This window comes from Lolium perenne, chromosome 7, assembly GCF_019359855.2.
Source record: "Lolium perenne isolate Kyuss_39 chromosome 7, Kyuss_2.0, whole genome shotgun sequence".
Classification (NCBI taxonomy): domain Eukaryota; kingdom Viridiplantae; phylum Streptophyta; class Magnoliopsida; order Poales; family Poaceae; genus Lolium; species Lolium perenne.
Window position 1 is genome coordinate 224,423,177 of NC_067250.2, and position 13,847 is coordinate 224,437,023.

The 13,847-nt window shown below is 46.6% G+C and overlaps 1 protein-coding gene across 1 annotated transcript; it reads left to right on the forward strand.

Moving 5' to 3' along the window:
• Nucleotides 1–6,002: 6,002 nt before the first annotated feature.
• Nucleotides 6,003–7,254, forward strand: LOC127315424 (uncharacterized). The gene is made up of 2 exons (XM_071824214.1): nt 6,003–6,281; nt 6,355–7,254. Exons 1-2 carry the CDS (start codon nt 6,003–6,005, stop codon nt 7,252–7,254), a joined length of 1,179 nt encoding a protein of 392 aa, XP_071680315.1.
• The last annotated feature ends 6,593 nt before the right edge of the window (nt 7,255–13,847 follow it).

Genomic DNA, 13,847 nt, shown 5'->3' on the forward strand with positions numbered 1-13,847 from the left:
TGTAGATAAATACAGCTTCACACTTTTATATATACTTACCATGCGATGATCTCCATTAGGATAGGTACATTTGCCTTGTGCATTTTGTCTATATCCTGTGTGAGCCTTTACATCTTCAGATTTTTCTCATGTATTTTTTCTGTTCTCAAGTGTTATGTGACTATACCATAACTTCTGAAGCCAGTAGTTATCTTATTGCTGAGCATAGGTGAGGGCATGTGTTGTTAGATCACCACAAATTTGCAGCACTAAGATAAGATGCATGGTTGCATTTGTATTAGTTCTCATCTATCCCAACTATTACTGAATTAACAATACAACCCTGCTCGCCAAGAAAGGCTACGGATATATATCACAATCTTAGTGGCCTGCCATACAGGCTGATCAGTTCTTCATGAGGTGTGTTTGACCTGCATTTCTATTGCTTTCCTGCATGATAGGTGTTGATTGTGTTTGTAGTCTTTGAGGGGCCTGAATCCAAATATTCGGAGATTGTCATTTATAAGATATCTTTGACCATACATCCCGTTGGCAGTATTTAGGCACACAATTTTATTATACATCACATTGGTGTGCCAATGCAATGATTAGCGAGTGTGATAATTAGGTTCCTTCTGGTTACCATGAAATAAATGGCAGCAAAATTTACCATTATCTTGAACTATCATACATACTGAAACACACTCGATCAATGACGGTTCAGTTGTACATCTCATCCTCCTCTTTTCTCAATGAATGATAAACATACTGAATATATTAGTTTTTGGCTTTATTTGAAGCGCATTCATCCAAAAAATATTTGTGCACTGTGTTACAACATTTCAGAGTTGTGCATTTTATATTTATCTTTTGAAGATACATTTTATCCATCTCAATCCATATGCATCAGGATACATGGAAATGATAAATGGATTGTCTAATTCTGTTCAACTAGCTAAGATGCCAGCACTTGCAACCAGCATGGTTGTAGAGTATCTAAATAAGCCTCGCTGATGCCGTTTTACAGCTAAAATATGTTTATTTATGTGGTCTGCCAATGGAATATCGATTTTACAAGATAGAAAAATTACATGCAAGTTGTCGATGTGAATCTATCACAGACATGCTGTCTATGGCACCGGATTGTTGCTACAATACGTTTTGCAAGAAGTAAATTGCAAAATCTCACACAGCACTAGTAGAAAATCTCTCATCAGTACCGGTTCCAGAGGGGCATTAGTACCGGTTGAGCAACCAGTATTAATTATCCGGCACTAAAGCCTCCCCCCCTTTCGTACCGGTTGCTTACGAACCGGTATAAAAGGCCCTCCACGTGGGCCACCAGGAGAGCTCAGGGCCAAGGAGCTTTGGTACCGGTTGGTAATACGAACCGGTACCAAAGGTTCCCACCCGCGGCAGGAAATTTGCCCAAATCTCTGCCGCGGCAGAGAATTGGTTTTTTAGGGTTTTTTGAGGGGTTTAGGGATATCGGTTTGTTTCATATCGCGTCGATGCACCAGAAACGCCTTTGGGTTTAGGTAGTACATGAAGATCAAGATGATGCATAGCAAGTTGGTGCATATAATATAACACACATGTTATTGCATAAGATCGCAAATTAAGTAGCACTATGCATGAAGATCGATCTTCATGCATACTGGTACTCTCCGAGGCGTACTCTATATATGTCTATTACATGTAGCATAGTGGTACTCTTCGAGTCAACTATATATGTAACATGTACATCTTCATTCATAGTGGTACTCTGCGAGTGGTGGTATGACGTCCCGAAGGAAAAATCCCGCCAATTCCTCGCCTATTGCTATGAAGCAGTCATCGATTGAGAGCTTGTTCCGCTTTCTTGCCAACTATAAAAGAATAAGATACAAATGAATACATGAAACAACTATTACTGAAACTCAGCACAACTTATGATAACAAAACAAATTTGTGAAGATTGTTTTTGTACCTCTTTATTTCTTTCATTATTCGTTCTCTCGCTGACAATTCTGCGGATGTACTCGCAAACGAAGAATCCACAGAGATCGGTCCCCGGAGGTTGTTGCGGGCATTTCTTTACAAGAATATAATTCAATCAAACAATAGTCAAGTATGATAATTAAAAGGTGTGTGGACCTAGGTAGTACTACTTACTTTCGCACGACATCGCAGCTTCGGTGTCCATTCACGGGACGTATCTTCCTTGATGAAAGTTTGCCATACGCTGCTCGATAAAAGAAAATGCATAAAAGAGTCATCAATTAGTTCAAAGCAGGAAATTAACGAAACAAACCGATAAGAATTAAAATTACCTTCTGAGCATTAAAAAACAAGACACGTATAGTTCCGATTTTTTGCTTAGTGAGTCAAAGACTTCAACTTCTCCAATTTCCAAATTGATGACGAGAAGAATAAAGTAAAACCTACGCACGTTTCAATATGTAGTGTCATATATATAAGTCATTAGTTAAAATTTTGACATACGGTGAGCAAAATATAATGTGTTATAAGACAGTAAGACTCACTCGAAGTTGTAAGGCCAAATTATTAGCTTTTTGTCACGTTGTCGCTTCAAAAACCTTAGCAAAGTCTGCGGTGTATCCTTGTTATAGAGGGGATTCTCTATGGTTTTAACATGCATTGTGTGCGGGTCAATGAACCCAATGTCTGTGATATCGTCTCTTTTGCATTCGAGCATCTTCGATCTGCATAATATAGCGCACAAAAGATTATAATCTGCAGACAATGAACTACTTCTCAAATTAAATAAATAAATCACTTACAGACAATAGCAACTGATGATTGATTTGTTGAGGGCCCGGAGATTGTATAACTGAAAGAGTTCGGCGAAGTCAACGTTCACACAGTACTCCTGGAAGTAGTGCTCTTCCCTAACTCGCACCATGATAGTCTCGATCCCTTCCTTTGAGGCCTTAAGGTACCACGAATGCAAGTTACGCATACATGTTGGTACCTTCCTGAGATTCTCGACCAAATCTTTCCCTTGAACAAACTGAAATGCTCGTTCAGCGAAGGCGTAATCAGTTGCGTCTTGTCGAGAACTTTGAACGGTCTTCCCGTCAAACACCTTGAGAGGGGCGACCGATTGAACGGGTTGTTGTCCGAGCTGGTAGACACTGTGTATCCCTTTTATCTCCCTGATACCCGATTGAACAGGTTTTGTCGCCTCGATCATCTTGTCATACGACCTTTCAATAGAACGCGCATAGTCAGATGGCGGCGATGGTACAGGGTCATATAGATTGTCAACGGTACGCACAACTTTCACCGGATCTAGTGTCTTCTCGAAAGGTATATCTGGCACTTTCGGTGCAAACCATTTCTTCAACTCGGCCTGAACGGCCTCCGCGTTTTCCTCTGGAGTTTTTTCCCAAGGTAACTTCTCAGTAGGCGGCAGTTGTTTCTCCTTTCTAGCTTTCTTCCTAGGCGGCGTACCGTTCCGCAACGGACGCCTGTCTTACGTCGCGGAGGATCTCGAGATGGTGGACTCACGCTGGGGTCCCTCTCAGGTAGGTGTGGACTTGGCTGCTCACCAGGACTGCCACCAGGAGGAGTCGATGGCATTTGCTGCTCATGTGTAGGAGTCGGTGGCCTTTGCAAAAGGACGATGTACTTCTTCGGCCATAGGGCGAAACCGTGCTTGACATCGGCCAGTGTCCTCTCATCTTCACCTCTAGGAATATCAAGCTCCACTGTTTCAAAACCCGGAACAACTTCATCCACCCCGACACGAACACAGCCAGGTGGAATGGGCATATGATGGTGCATTGCCCCATCTTCACTTGGGTACACATAGCCGACCGCCACCTTAACGGACGCGGTCCTGAATAGCATATGTAGCTCGCAATCTGTCTTCTCCGTGACATAATCCACGGGGTAGCTTCCTCCACATCCGTCAAGATGCGAGGAACCGACACTGCTTCTTCGCTGAGATGGGGCAGCATCGGCTTGTGGATCCTGTAGAAACAGCGGCTGATCAGGTGCCCTCTGATTTCTCTCAAGAGCCTCCATCCTAGTTAACAATTCCGTTACAATGACGGCGTCCTTCTTCTTCTTTCGCGAACGGCTTCTATAAGTGTCAGTGCTGTCCGGCCACGCTTCCTTCATGGTGAGACCTGGGCGAGCTCGTACCCGTCCAACATGTTCAGGGTTCCCCAGAGCGAGTGTCAGCTCGTCATTCTCTCGATCGGGAATGTACTCTCCCTTTCTGACCTTTTCAATTGCATCTACAAGCTTCGGTACAATTGCCTCAATTTTTTCCTTCCATTTTCCCTTCGCAACGATCAGCCCTGTCTTTGGGTCCAACCCTGCCCCATGAGCGAACAACCAGAACTTGGACCGTTTGGGCCAGTCCCATGTCTGTGGAGTGATTCCATGATCAATCAGTTTATTCTCAAACGCTGTCCACTTCGGAATGGCACTCTTGTAGCCACCTGACCCCAAATGATGCGGAAGTTTCTTCTTTGCAGCATTTTCGGTATTTTTCTTCGATCGGGACACAAAAGTAGACGATTTCTTATACTCCTTAAATGCGGCCCAGTGATCTTTTATCTTCACTAGATTATCATCGAATACTGGATCTTCATTCTTATATTTGTCCCATAAATTTTTCTTGAAGCTCTGGAATTGTATGGCCATCTTCTTCAATGTCCATTCCTTGACTTTATTCTTCTGGCCTTCCGTCATGTCTTCCGGTAGGCTGAACTTTGTCAGTAGCGTGTCCCAAAGAAAAAATTTCATCGTGTCGTTGACATAACTAGCACCACTCTCCGGGTTCTTCGGCTTATGCCACTCTTGAATGCTGATCGGTACATGGTCCCTAACAATAACTCCGGATTGACTTGTAAATTTGCGGCAAAACTCCTTGGGATGCACTGGTTCACCATTATCCTTGAATGCCGTGAGGGCTAACCTGCCCTCGCCCTTTAGCACCCGCGTCGGGCCTCGTTTTGTTCTAACAGACTTGCCCGATGATCCAGAAGGCTAAAAGAAAAAATTATTCGTTAATAAGTGCAATACAAATAAATGAATGCATCTAGGGATGAACACAGACTAATTGATACATAGATATACACCTCGCCGGAGTTTGTGATGGACACTTCATTGTCTTTTCTAACTTGTTCAGACTCAAGTCCCTCGCCAAAATCATTCAGAAAGTCTTGGTACTCGTTGTCATCTCCATCGTCGGGTTCCGGACCACGGGCACTCTCATAGATCAATTTCTGCACCGCTTCTTCCTCCTCCTCATCTCGGACGAAGGTGCCGTCCTCCATACCTCAATGTCACTGCAAAATGAAGAAAGCAATTATATTTCATTCATCATGTGCAAGGGTTTCATACATAGCAAAATTAAGTGGGGTGTTCGAATATAGCAAGAAATAGTGGAACACCCTCACATAGCATTTAGTTCTTGTTGCAATTTTAATTTGGCCGAACCAGAGATGATGTCAATGATGCATGGCATGATGATATTTGAAATCCTCATGTTTTTCTGATGCAATAAGATATAAAGTTTGTGCAAATTGAAGTTGTAGAAAGAGAGTTATGAATATAGCAAGTTTTATCATTTTAAGCCCAAATTAAAATGTTGTCCGATTTTTAGTTGTTCAAAAGTTTAAACAAATTTTATATATGAATAGATCATGTTTTTCTGATAGTCAAGGATATCAAGTTTGTAAAATTTGGAGCTGTAAAAGTGTATTTTTAAATACTTGGAAAAGTATCCAGATTTCAAATTTTCAGAAACAACAAAAATAAACAAAAAGGGTTTTGATTTAAGCCCAAGGAAATTCGAACCCAAGGCTGCGCGCGTGAGGGGGCAGGTTTGTAGCCAGTGGCCTACTTCGCAGCAAACGATGACTTCGTGTTCAACACGCACCGTACGCGAACGCGATAACAGCAACAATGCATTTTGTAATCGCTGTCATCTTGCAGTAGTTGTCAAACCTCTCCCTCACAGCAGTTTCTTCTGTCAGACGGTCAGAGCCAAGCCAGGGACGGCAATGGAGAGCAACATCAGCACCTGCGCCATCTGCAATGGCGACATGCGCCGTGGCGTCGGCGGCAGCAGCTTCACGGCCGACTGCTCCCACCAATTTCACTTCCGATGCGTCCTCGCGAGCAGCACCAGTCAGGCCTGCCCGCTCTGCAGCGCGCGCTGCCGCGAGCTGCCGTCCTTCCGCTCCTCCAAGAGCACGCCGCCGCCACCAGCGTCGCGCGTGCCAGCTCAGCCCTTCTTCCGGCCCAAGGAGCCGCGCGTGTTCGACGATGACGACCCGCTGGTCCGAGCGCCTCGGCCTCTCGGCGACCGACACCATAGCGCAGCAGGCTCAACGTCGTCCAGCGGGTCGATAGCGGTGGCTCTCAACACGCACTGCGAGTACTCGTCTCTCCCGCGGGACCAACATCGGCGCCGCGCTCCGGAAGGCCGCCAAGGTGCTCGATGACCGCCTCCACCGGAACGCCGTCGCGAGCGTGATACTCCTGTCGGATGGGCAGGACACGTACACGGTGCCCAGGCGCGGCCAGGTCGCCGACTACGACGCGCTCGTGCCGCCTTCCTTCGCGTACACCGGCGACGGCTACCGGTCCGCGCCGGTCCACACCTTCGGGTTCGGCACCGACCACGACGCGGCGGCCATGCACACCATCGCCGAGGCCACGGGCGGCACCTTCTCCTTCATCGAGAACGAGGCGGACATCCAGGACGCCTTCGCGCAGTGCATCGGCGGCCTTCTCTCCGTCGCCGTGCAGGAACTGCGCGTCCACGTCGCGTGCGCGAACACGGGCGTCCGGGTGCGGTCGGTCGACATTGGCGGCGGCAGGGGCGGCCATGGCGTCGGCATTCCGTCGAGCACCTCGTGTGCAGCGTCGACGGGTGGTGTGCGGCGGCGTTGCACGGATGGCGACGGCCTCCAGCAGGGGAACGGCGGCATGGCGCGCAGCGGCGGCGCCACGGACTCGCGCGGTGGCGGCGGATCGGCGGCGGGCAACGGCGCCGGAGAAGGGGAGGGAGGCGACGGGGGCAGCGCACTACATACCTGCGCCGGAGACGGGGACGGGGGCGACGGGGGCGCGCGCGGAGAGGAGCGGCGCGTGGACGAAGGCGATGGTGACGGCGATGGACTGCTGCGGCGTGGCGAGGATCACGGCGACGGCGTGGCGAGGTTCGTACGGCGACGGCGTGGCGAGGTTGCGCGCGTCTGCGTGTGTGAGAAACAGAGGATTTGGGGGAAATTTTGCCCGCGCGGCTAAGTGAAAGAGAGGGAAAGACCTTTGGTACCGGTTGGTACCACCAACCGGTACGAAAGACCTTTGGTACCGGTTGGTGGTACCAACCGGTACCAAAGGTTTTTTTTTTGTTTTTTTTTTACTGTTTTCTTTTCTTTTGCTGTTTCTTTTCTTTTTTCTTTTCTTCTATGTTTCTTTTCTTTTCTATTTCTATTTCTTTATCTTTTCTGTTTGTTTTTGTTTTTTGTTTCTTTTCTTCTATGTTTCTTTTCTTTTCTATTCTATTTCTATTTCTTTATCTTTTCTGTTTGTTTTTGTTTTTGTTTCTTTTCTTTTCTATTCTTTTTCTATTTCTTTTCATTTTCTATTTATTTTATTTTCTTTTTCTATTTCTTTTCATTTTCTATTTCTTTTCTTTTCATTTTCATTTCCCTTTCTTTTGTGTTTCTTTTCTTTTATATTTCTTTTCTATTTATTTTGTTTTCTGTTTCTTCTTTATTTTTTTTCTTTTTTTTTCTTTTCTTTTGTGTTTCTTTTCTTTTCTTTTTATTTTCTATTTCTTTTCTTTTCTATTTGTTTTCTATTTCTTTTTCTTTTTTCGTTTGTTTTCTTTTCTATTTGTTTTCTATATCCTTTTTTATATTTCTTTTCTATATATTTTCTAATTCTACGAGTGAAACTTTCACGCCACGTACGACGGAAAAAGGCGGGAAAGAAAGGGCGGGAATAAAATTTTATTACGAGTGAACTCGAATTAAAAGTACATAGCTTAACTGAAAATTAAAGATAAATGGCCAAATTCTACTGTTGGAGTCATTCAGTCATACTCGTGCCTAGCCCTGTAGTAGTCGCCACTATAGTCGTCGTAGTCGCCGTCATCATCGTCGCTGGCATCGGGGTCGCGGTACTCGAATGTCGGCGGGTGAGCACGCGTGGGCTGGGACTGAGGGTAGCGCAGGCGGGGGCCACGGTAGGCCATGACGCCCTGGAGAGTCTGGCCGCGCCACCACAGCCGACGGCCGGCCTCGTTGAAGTTCGAAGGAGGCGGGCCGCCCTCCTCGTGCCTGGCGAGCGCCCTCTCACGCCGATTGATGAAGAAGCTTTCCCAAGTCGGGCTGTAGTCGGGATGCCACTGGGGATTCCTCCGCTGCTCTGGCGTGAGCTCGAAGTAGTAGTGGTTCGTGATGGCCATCTCGCGCGCCACACCTAGAGGGACAGGAGGGACCGGTACGCCTCCGACGCTCAGCAACCAGTCGGTAGGGACGCGGTAGCCCGGCGGGCAGGGGTAGTTCGACGCGCAAAGCGCCTCCGCCTCCCGGAGGGTTAGAGATACGATGGAAGCCATGTGACCTGGTGATGAGGTTTGCAGATATGAGTCTAGATGTGATATGTAAATGGTGGCCAAGCCAACATATATATAGTGAAAAAATGGCGGGAGGACGGAGGCGGGAACCGGTGGAAAGCGCGGGAAGAAAATAGGCGGGAAGAGAGAGGCGGGAACCGGTGGAAAGCGCGGGAAGAAAATAGGCGGGAAGACAGAGGCAAACCTTTAGTACCGGTTGGTGTCTGCAACCGGTACTAAAGCTGTCGGCAGGATAAGGACGCCCTGCTCGATGAGATAAAGTATGTAGCGCACGACGCCCTGTCGGTAGGATAAGGACGCGTGGGTAACCTTTAGTACCGGTTGGTGGGTGCAACCGGTACTAAAGCTGTCGGCAGGATAAGGACGCCCTGCTCGATGAGATAAAGTATGTAGCGCACGACGCCCTGTCGGTGGGATAAGGACGCGTGGGTAACCTTTAGTACCGGTTGGTGGGTGCAACCGGTACTAAAGCTATCGGCGGGATAAGGACGCTCTGCCTATAAAAGGAGCATCGATACACCATGGGAAGCAGCTCAACAAGCCAACATGGATGGAGAGTTTCATCACCATGGTGAAGGAGATATGCCCTAGAGGCAATAATAAAGTGGTTATTATTTATATCTTTATGTTTATGATAAATGTTTATATATCATGCTAGAATTGTATTAACCGAAACATTAGTACATGTGTGATATGTAGACAAACAAGAAGTCCCTAGTATGCCTCTTAAACTAGCTTGTTGATTAATGGATGATTAGTTTCATAATCATGAACATTGGATGTTATTAATAACAAGGTTATGTCATTGTGTGAATGATGTAATGGACACACCCAATTAAGCGTAGCATAAGATCTCGTCATTAAGTTATTTGCTATAAGCTTTCGATACATAGTTACCTAGTCCTTATGACCATGAGATCATGTAAATCACTTATACCGGAAAGGTACTTTGATTACACCAAACACCACTGCGTAAATGGGTGGCTATAAAGGTGGGATTAAGTATCCGGAAAGTATGAGTTGAGGCATATGGATCAACAGTGGGATTTGTCCATCCCGATGACGGATATATATACTCTGGGCCCTCTCGGTGGAATGTCGTCTAATGTCTTGCAAGCATATGAATGAGTTCATAAGAGACCACATACCACGGTACGAGTAAAGAGTACTTGTCAGGAGACGAGGTTGAACAAGGTATAGAGTGATACCGAAGATCAAACCTCGGACAAGTAAAATATCGCGAGACAAAGGGAATTGGTAATGTATGTGAATGGTTCATTCGATCACTAAAGTCATCGTTGAATATGTGGGAGCCATTATGGATCTCCAGATCCCGCTATTGGTTATTGGTCGGAGTGAGTACTCAACCATGTCCGCATAGTTCTCGAACCGTAGGGTGACACACTTAAAAGTTGGATGTTGAAATGGTAGCACTTGAATTATGGAATGGAGTTCGAATATTTGTTCGGAGTCCCGGATGAGATCCCGGACATCACGAGGAGTTCCGGAATGGTCCGGAGAATAAGATTCATATATAGGATGTCATTTTATGTGAAATAAAATGTCGCTGGAAGGTTCTAGAAGGTTCTAGAAAAGTCCGGAAGAAACCACCAAGGAAGGTGGAGTCCACAAGGGACTCCACCTCCATGGCCGGCCAGCCCTAGATGGGGTGGAGTCCCAAGTGGACTCCACCATAGGGGGCCGGCCACCCCCCACATGGGAGGTGGGAATCCCACCTTTGGGTGGGAGTCCTAGTTGGGCTAGGTTTCCCCCTCCTATGGAAGGTTTTGGTTTCGGGTCTTATTCGAAGACTTGGACACCAACACTTGGGATCCACCTATATAATGAGGGGCCAAGGGAGGGGGCCGGCCACCCGAAGACCACAAGCTGGCCGCCCCCCTTGAGTGGCCGGCCACCCCCTCCCAAACCCTAGCCAAGCTCCTCCACTCCATATTGCCCGCGTAGCTTAGCGAAGCTCCGCCGGACTTCTACACCGCCACCGACACCACGCCGTCGTGCTGTCGGATTCAAGAGGAGCTACTACTTCCGCTGCCCGCTGGAACGGGGAGGTGGACGTCGTCTTCATCAACAACCGAACGTGTGACCGAGTACGGAGGTGCTGCCCGTTCGTGGCGCCGGAACCGATCATGATCAAGATCTTCTACACGCTTTTGCAAGCGGCAAGTGATCGTCTACCGCAGCAACAAGAGCCTCCTCTTGTAGGCTTTGGAATCTCTTCAAGGGTGAGACTCGATACCCCCCTCGTTGCTACCGTCTTCTAGATTGCATCTTGGCTTGGATTGCGTGTTCGCGGTAGGAAATTTTTTGTTTTCTATGCAACGTTATCCTACACATGGATGGAGGAAAGGGTTGGGAAATCTCCCGTGGCGGAACTTCTCGAATATGCCCTTGGTGCACATGCCCTATATATGGCATATTCGGAAGTTCCGCCTCGGAAAAATTTCCCTGCAAGCCCGTGACTTAACTAGTAAAACAAGCCAACCATCTCCATTGTTAATATCTTACATACAGTAACATCATTACACAAAAGTGATTTCCATATTGAGATACACAAGTTATGATCCCTATATGTAGCTAGCTAGTCTTCTGAGTTTTCTTCGCCCGTTTCCCTTTCTTCTTACTGCGACGCAACCATGGACAATCTTCATTGTTTAAGATGATGCTTGGGTCAATTTTTACCTTGAAGGGTGGAATATCGTCAACTTATTATAATCTTCTGACATGTCTGTCTTGTCCTCTACTCCCACGATGTTTCTTTTTCCTGAAAGAACTATGTGCCGCTTTGGCTCATCGTATGATGTGTCCTCTTGCCTTTCTTTTCTTTTTTTCGGTTTGCTAGACATATCCTTCACATAAAAAACCTGAGCCACTTCACTGGCTAGGACGAATGGTTCGGTGTCGTACCCTAGATTCTTGAAATCCACTGTAGTCATTCCGCATCGCGGGTCTACCATGCACTCGTCTTTCAGGTTGAACCATTTGCACCGGAACAAAGGGACCTTGAAATTAGGTCCATAGTCAAGTTCCCATATCTCCTCTATGTACCCATAATATGTGACCTTGTTCCCATTGCCATCTTCTGCATCAAAGCGGACACCACTGTTTTGGTTGGTGCTCTTTTTGTCTTGGGCGAAAGTGTAAAATGTGTTCCCATTAATCTCGTACCCTTGAAAAGTCGATATAGTAGAAGATGGTTGCTTGGCCAACAAGTACAGCTGCTCGTCATCGGTGACATTCATGAGACGTGTTTGCAACCAACCGCCGAAAGTCTTCATGTGTTCTCCATCAATCCAATCTTCACGTTGCTCCGGGTATTTAGAGCGTAAGATCTCCTTATGTTCCTCTTTGTACGGAGCCACCAAGATGGAATTATGTAGAACTGTGTAGTGTACTTGAGTGAAAGAATGTCCGTCCATACACGTTGCTGATTTCTTTCCTAGCGTGCCTTTTCCACGCAGTCTCCCCTCATAGCGCGATTCAGGAACACCGATCGGCTTAAGGTCAGGAATAAAGTCAACACAAAACTCAATGACCTCCTCTATTCCATAGCCCTTGGAGATGCTTCCTTCTGGCCTAGCACGGTTATGAACGTACTTCTTTAAGACTCCCATGAATCTCTCAAAGGGGAACATGTTGTGTAGAAATACAGGACCGAGAACGCCAATCTCTTCGACCAGGTGAACTAGGAGATGTGTCATAATATTGAAGAAGGATGGTGGGAACACCAACTCGAAGCTGACTAGACATTGGACCACATCCTTCTGTAAATTTTGTAGAGTAAGTGGATTGATCACCTTCTGAGAAATTGCATTGAGGAACGCACATAGCTTCACAATGGGTACTCGAACATTTTCCGGCAGAAGCCCCCTCAATGCAACCGGAAGTAATTGTGTCATAATCACGTGGCAGTCATGAGACTTTAGGTTTTGAAAATTTTTCTCCGACATGTTTATTATTCCCTTTATATTCGACGAGAAGCCAGACGGGACCTTGATGCTACTCAGGACTTCAAAAAAGATCTCCTTCTCCTCTTTGGTAAGAGCGTAGCTGGCAGGACCTTGATACTTCTCTGGATTCAGGTTGTTTCCTTCGTGGATACTTTGCTGGTCCTGCCGTGCATCCGGTGTATCTTTTGTCTTCCCATACACGCCCAAGAAGTTTAGCAGGTTCACGCAAAGATTTTTCGTCACGTGCATCACGTCGATTGCAGAGTGAACCTCTAAGAATTTCCAGTAGGGTAGCTCCTAAAATATCGACTTCTTCTTCCACATGGGTACGTGTCCGTCAACATCATGCGGAACAGATTGTCCGCCGGGACCCTTTCCAAAGATCACTTTTAAATCCTTGACCATATCATATATAACTTCCCGAGGGCGGGTAGGCTTCGTTCTGTTAGCTGCCTCACCTCTGAAATGCTTTCGTCTCTTTCTTACGTGATGTTGTTTTGGAAGAAATCGACGATGCCCTGTACACATTCTTGTTTCCCAAATAATTACCGCGCTCACCTAAACAGTGTGTGCATGCATTGTATCCCTTGTTTGACTGCCCTGAAATGTTACTAAGAGCAGGCCAATCATTGATGGTTACAAATAACAACGCTCGTAGGTTAAATTCCTTTTGTTCGTGCTCATCCCACACAGGTACACCTTCGTCACGCCACAACTCTAAAAGTTCTTCAACCAATGGCCTCAGGTACACATCAATGTCGTTGTCGGGTTGCTTCGGGCCCTGGATGAGCACTGGTATCATAATGAACTTCCGCTTCATGCACAACCAAGGAGGAAGGTTATAGATACATAGAGTCACTGGCCAGGTGCTATGACTGGAGCTCTGCTCCCCGAAAGGATTAAAGCCATCTGTACTTAGACCAAATCTTAAGTTCCTTGCGTCATCTGAAAATGACTTGAACTCTCTGTCGATTTTTCTCCACTGCGACCCGTCAGCGGGGTGTCTCAGCATCACATCTTTCTTACGGTCCTCTTTGTGCCATCGCAACAACTTGGCATGATCTTTGTTCTGGAACAAACGTTTCAACCGTGGTATTATAGGAGCATACCACATCACCTTCGCAGGAACCCTCTTCCTGGGGGTGGACTCACCCTCAACATCGCCAGGGTCATCTCGCCTGATCTTATACCTCAATGCACTACATACCGGGCATGCATTCAAATTCTCGTACTCCCCGCGGTAAAGGATGCAGTCATTGATGCATGCATATATCTTCTGCACCTCT

Excerpts from the sequence above, each read along its gene's own strand:
- LOC127315424 (XM_071824214.1), top strand. The coding sequence starts at position 6,003 with ATGGAGAGCAACATCAGCACCTGCGCCATCTGCAATGGCGACATGCGC. Across the intron at positions 6,282-6,354 it reads TCGACGATGACGACCCGCTG|CGGTGGCTCTCAACACGCAC; the intron begins GTCCGAGCGCCT and ends GCGGGTCGATAG.